The sequence below is a fragment of the Lactuca serriola genome, chromosome 5, assembly GCF_051521515.1.
Source record: "Lactuca serriola cultivar US96UC23 chromosome 5, Lser_US96UC23_V15, whole genome shotgun sequence".
Taxonomy (NCBI): Eukaryota; Viridiplantae; Streptophyta; class Magnoliopsida; order Asterales; family Asteraceae; genus Lactuca; species Lactuca serriola.
The window spans coordinates 354,153,803-354,158,736 of NC_136412.1; the positions used below are offsets into that span (position 1 = coordinate 354,153,803).

Genomic DNA, 4,934 nt, shown 5'->3' on the forward strand with positions numbered 1-4,934 from the left:
TTTTATGGTAATTTCCATGAATTAAGGGATTTTATTTTAATTGTTATGCTAAAGTTACATAATTACCCTTATAACAATTTTTATTTATTTAATTATTCCTAAATTCATATTGGTGCATTCATGCACACAATAGTTGCTAGAAACATTTGAACCTAGCTCTCTCTCTCTCTCTCTCTCTCTCTCTCCATGAATTAAGGGATTTTATTTTAATTGTTATGCTAAAGTTACATAATTACCCTTATAACAATTTTTATTTATTTAATTATTCCTAAATTCATATTGGTGCATTCATGCACACAATAGTTGCTAGAAACATTTGAACCTAGCTCTCTCTCTCTCTCTCTCTCTCTCTCTATATATATATATATATATATATATATATATATAATCTTAAGAGTTTTTTTAGCAAAATATTTGTAAACTTAAGGGTTTTTTCGCAAATAATATTTCATGGTAACCTGGAAACCTGCAATTACAGGTAAAAATGGCAAAACTGACAAAAAAAATGACAAGTTTGCAGCATAAATGAACCAAAAATCCGTCAAAGGATAAAACTGACATATTCGCCCAAACTTAAGGCTTTTTATGGCATTATCCCTATATTATATGCCTTGTAGCTCTTTCTCGCTTAGTCAAATTCGTTTTTACAAAGTTGCATGGACAACTGGGATGAATCTAGATTCTAGAGATACTTTTAAATTGTAATCATCTTAATATGCCACTGTTTTTATTAGATTCTCAATATGATACTAAGGCCCATGCTAAGCACTCCTATAAGGTAACCCTTATAAGATAACAAATCCTACTAGTGGCATGTATAACATATATTAGTATATATAGAAGGTGTCTAGTGTTCAAATCTTGATCTTATTACTAGGTAACGTTATAAAGCCAGAACTAAGTCATTCTAAATATAAAACATATAAGTAAGCATATAAAACCTAAAGGCATGCATATCATGTAACTATCAATGTGTTCTCTGGCTATCTAGTTTACTTAGAGCTGAGGGTGTGTGGAAAAGATTCTTCATTTTTTGTCTGTCACATCAGTCTTTCCTTTATTTTTCTTTCCCTCACCGAAACCCAATGTGTGTGTATATATATATATATATATATATATATATATATATATATATTTCATACAAATATTATACTCATTTTGTAGGGAATTAAAAACCATAAATTTTGATATATTTTTCATAATGTTTTAGTAAGTAGATAATTTAATAAATATTAAAAAATCTGAAAAAAAATACTGATCAATCACACATGGAGAGTGAGTGAGGGATAGACTCCCCTCACTCTTTTCCCTCGCCCTCGATATGGTGTTCCTGGGTGTGGGAACCTTTCCCTCACTCTTTTCCGGCTGTATACCCACCATCCTTAAACCAAATATCTTAGACCCAATGATCCCTCACTTTTTCCCTTCCACGTCAGCATTTTCCGTACTTTTCTTTCCCTTATCAAAACTAAGGGTGTGTATGAGAAGAATCTTTCACTTTAAAAAAAATTTTATACAAATATTATACTAATTTTGTAGGGAATTAAAAACTATATATTATACATATATATATATATATATATATATATATATATATATATATATATAATTTTTAGTAAGTATATAATTTAATAAATATTAAGAAAATTCGAAAAAATAATGACCAATCACACGAAAAGAAAGAATGAGGGATAGACTCCTCTCACTCTTTTCCCTCACCTACGTTATGGTGTTCCAGGTTGCTCTTTTTCCGCTGCACACGCACCTATATTATACTTATTGAAATATAGATAATTTGAAATAATCATTTAGAAAACACATTTTAAACCCATATGTTTAATATTTTGTGGAGAAGTACCAACTTTAATGTTTAACAACCCATAACTAGTTATAAAAAAGTTTATACAAGGACATATCAACTAACATAAGAAACAATATGATTAATGTATATACTATCTCAAACATGATAATATTGTTTTGTAAATCTCCTCAAGCATTGTGAATCTTCAAACCTCATTAGGTACTTGCAACCAACGTGAATGTATGTGCATATAATAGGCCAAATATAGAAAGCCTAACGAGTAATATAAAGTTTAGACAAAAGGATGAACACATTTTAATAAAAGGCAACAATCCTTTTTTTTTAATTCATAAAACTTATCAATCTAAAATTCAGGGAAAAAATTTGTTAGAAAAAGTACAATATTATAAATATCACCATTCAATAATAGGGATAACTACAGTAAGGTCCCTATATTTTGGCAAAAGTTTCAAAAAAGTCCTAAAATTTTTTTGAATGAAAAATCCCAATAAACCGGATAAACCGGACAATTTAGTCCTTATCATCCGGTGACCCTTATTTTCCCGGTTAAAGAAGTCTACATGGCATTGACTATATCCTTGACCTCATTAATTTAGGTTTTCTTTGAAAACCCTTTTTTCTCGTCTCCTTTATTCCCGACAAAACGATCGATCGATTGCGATGGATGAAGTATTTGAGCCTGACACAATCGACGTTCAAGTTGATGATTTTGTAAAAACCAAATCAGTTTCAAGATGCAAAGATGAATTCCTTAATGTTCTTTGTGAAGACAGTGATGACGAACCAGTGGAAGGTGAAGGAGAAAATGCTCGAGTAGAACTAGATGATGAGGAAAACACTGACGAATCTAGTGATGAAGATGAAATCATATACTCCATCCATAATCCGAAGGTCAAATGGAATGTGATTAAACCGGTTATTGGAGAAAGGTAGGAATCTGGACACGAACTGAAATTATGTTTAACAAATCTAGTGATGAAGATGAAATCATACACTCCATCCATAATTCGAAGGTCAAATGGAATGTGATGAAACCGGTTATTGGAGAAAGGTAGGAATCTAGACACGAACTGAAATTATGTTTAACAAATTATTCCATCTATAAGGGCTATAAGATTCGTTTCAAGAAGTGTGATAGTGTTAGACTAGTGGCTGTGTGTGCTAGTGATCCAGAAAAATGCCCTTTTATAGTTCGTGCTTCATGGATGAGTATTGAAAAATCATTCCAGGTGAAAAAGATGAATGATAGGCATACATGAGTTAGGAATTTTAGTAGTTCAAGGCTTATGAATCCAACTTGGTTAGCAAAGAAGTTTGTGAAAGAACTAGTAAGGAAGCCAAGGTTAAAATGCAAGGAAATGCAGGCAATAATTCAAAGTAAATTTCATTGCAAGGTGTCATGGTCAAAATGTTATAGATCAAGGTGTAGGGCACTGTCCTTAATTGATGGCAATTTGAGTGACCATTATGCAAAAGTGTGGGATTATGGACATGAACTGATGAGGTCCAATCCAGGTAGCACAGTTAGGATTTCTGTTAATATTAACCCTGATCAGACTACAAATTTTCATAGAATCTATGTGTGCTTTAAAGCAATCAAAGATGGGTGGAAGATAGGATGTCGTAGGGTTATAGGGTTGGATGGTTGTTTTTTGAAGGGACAATGCAAGGGTGAGTTACTAACTGCAATAGGTAGAGATGCAAATAATCAAATTTACCCTATAGCATGGGCTGTTGTGGAGGTTGAAAACAAGGTTAATTGGACATGGTTCTTGGAACTAGTTAGTGAAGATCTTTCATTGGATGCTGGCAGGGGATTATGTGTCATTAGTGATCAACACAAGGTAATGACAGGTTCATTTAATTTATATCATCTATTATAGTTCTCAATAATAGTTACTAATATATTTTTTCATTTCCTAAGGTCTTGTTGAAGCAACAAAGGATATTCTACCCCATGTAGAGCACAGACAATGTGCTAGGCATATTTATGCCAATTTTAGGAAAGTGTATAGTGGGATACAACTCATAAAAATGTTTTGGGCAGCTGCAAAATCTACAACAGAAGGTTATTTCAAGATAAACATGGATAGGATCAAGACTTTAAGTGAAGGTGCATATGATCATCTTATGGCTAGAGAACCTCATACATGGTGTAGGGTATTTTTTTGGTAGTGGTTTGGCATGTGAGTCTGTAGAGAATGGGATAGCTGAGTGTTTTAATGCAGTCATTATAGATGCTAGAAAGAAGCATCTTTTGGCTATGCTTGAAGAAATAAGACTCTACATGATGGAAAGGTTCTACAACTTAAGAGAGGAAGCACATAAATTAGAAGGTGATGTGTGTGAAGCAGCACTTCTAAAGATGGAGGAATTTGCTGAGGATATAAGGTATATTTTGTATTTCATATATACATGTAGCTTTTTAATTGACTGTTATTACATTTATAATAAGATAAATGTTTATATTTGCAGGACTTGGTATGCAATGCCAAGTGGTGTTAATTCATATGAAATTAGGAATGGCTTTCAAAGTTATGGCGTTGATTTGGAACACCATTACTGTAGCTGCAGACTGTGGGATATAGCAGGGATACCTTGTGTGCATGCACATGTAACAATCTTATACACCAACCAAGATCCAAAGGAATTCATTAGCACTTGGTTAAACAAGAGTAATTACATGGCTACATATCAGTCTAACATACTTCCAATCAATGGAAGTAACTTGTGGGAAGAAACTGGCTATACCAGGCCCCTTCCACCTACAACTAGGAGGATGCCAGGATGACCCAGTGTCAAAAGAAGAAGACATGTATCTAAGCATGAAGACAAGTACCCCCAAGTGTCTAACAAGAGAAGAACTGTACAATGCAGGAATTGTCTTCAAAGGGGACATAATAAAGCTTCTTGCAAAAATCCAAAGGTTGTACCTGAGCCACAACCTAAAAAGAAAATGGGCAGACCCAAATTGGATCCTGATTTGACTAACTTGACTGGATCTAGAAGAGGTGATAGAGGTGGTGGTACTAGATCTAGTAGAAGAGAGAAGATAGGTGATGGTAGGGGATCTGGAGGAAGAGGCAAGAGAGGTAGATGTAATACAAAATTT

General features: G+C 33.3%; 1 protein-coding gene across 1 annotated transcript; it reads left to right on the plus strand.

Moving 5' to 3' along the window:
* Positions 1–2,482: 2,482 nt before the first annotated feature.
* On the plus strand, positions 2,483–4,613 carry LOC145051135 (uncharacterized). The gene is made up of 5 exons (XM_078999265.1): positions 2,483–2,751; positions 3,240–3,676; positions 3,747–3,890; positions 3,982–4,213; positions 4,298–4,613. The coding sequence occupies exons 1-5, from the start codon at positions 2,483–2,485 to the stop codon at positions 4,611–4,613; spliced, it is 1,398 nt and encodes a 465-aa protein (XP_078855391.1).
* Positions 4,614–4,934: the final 321 nt, after the last annotated feature.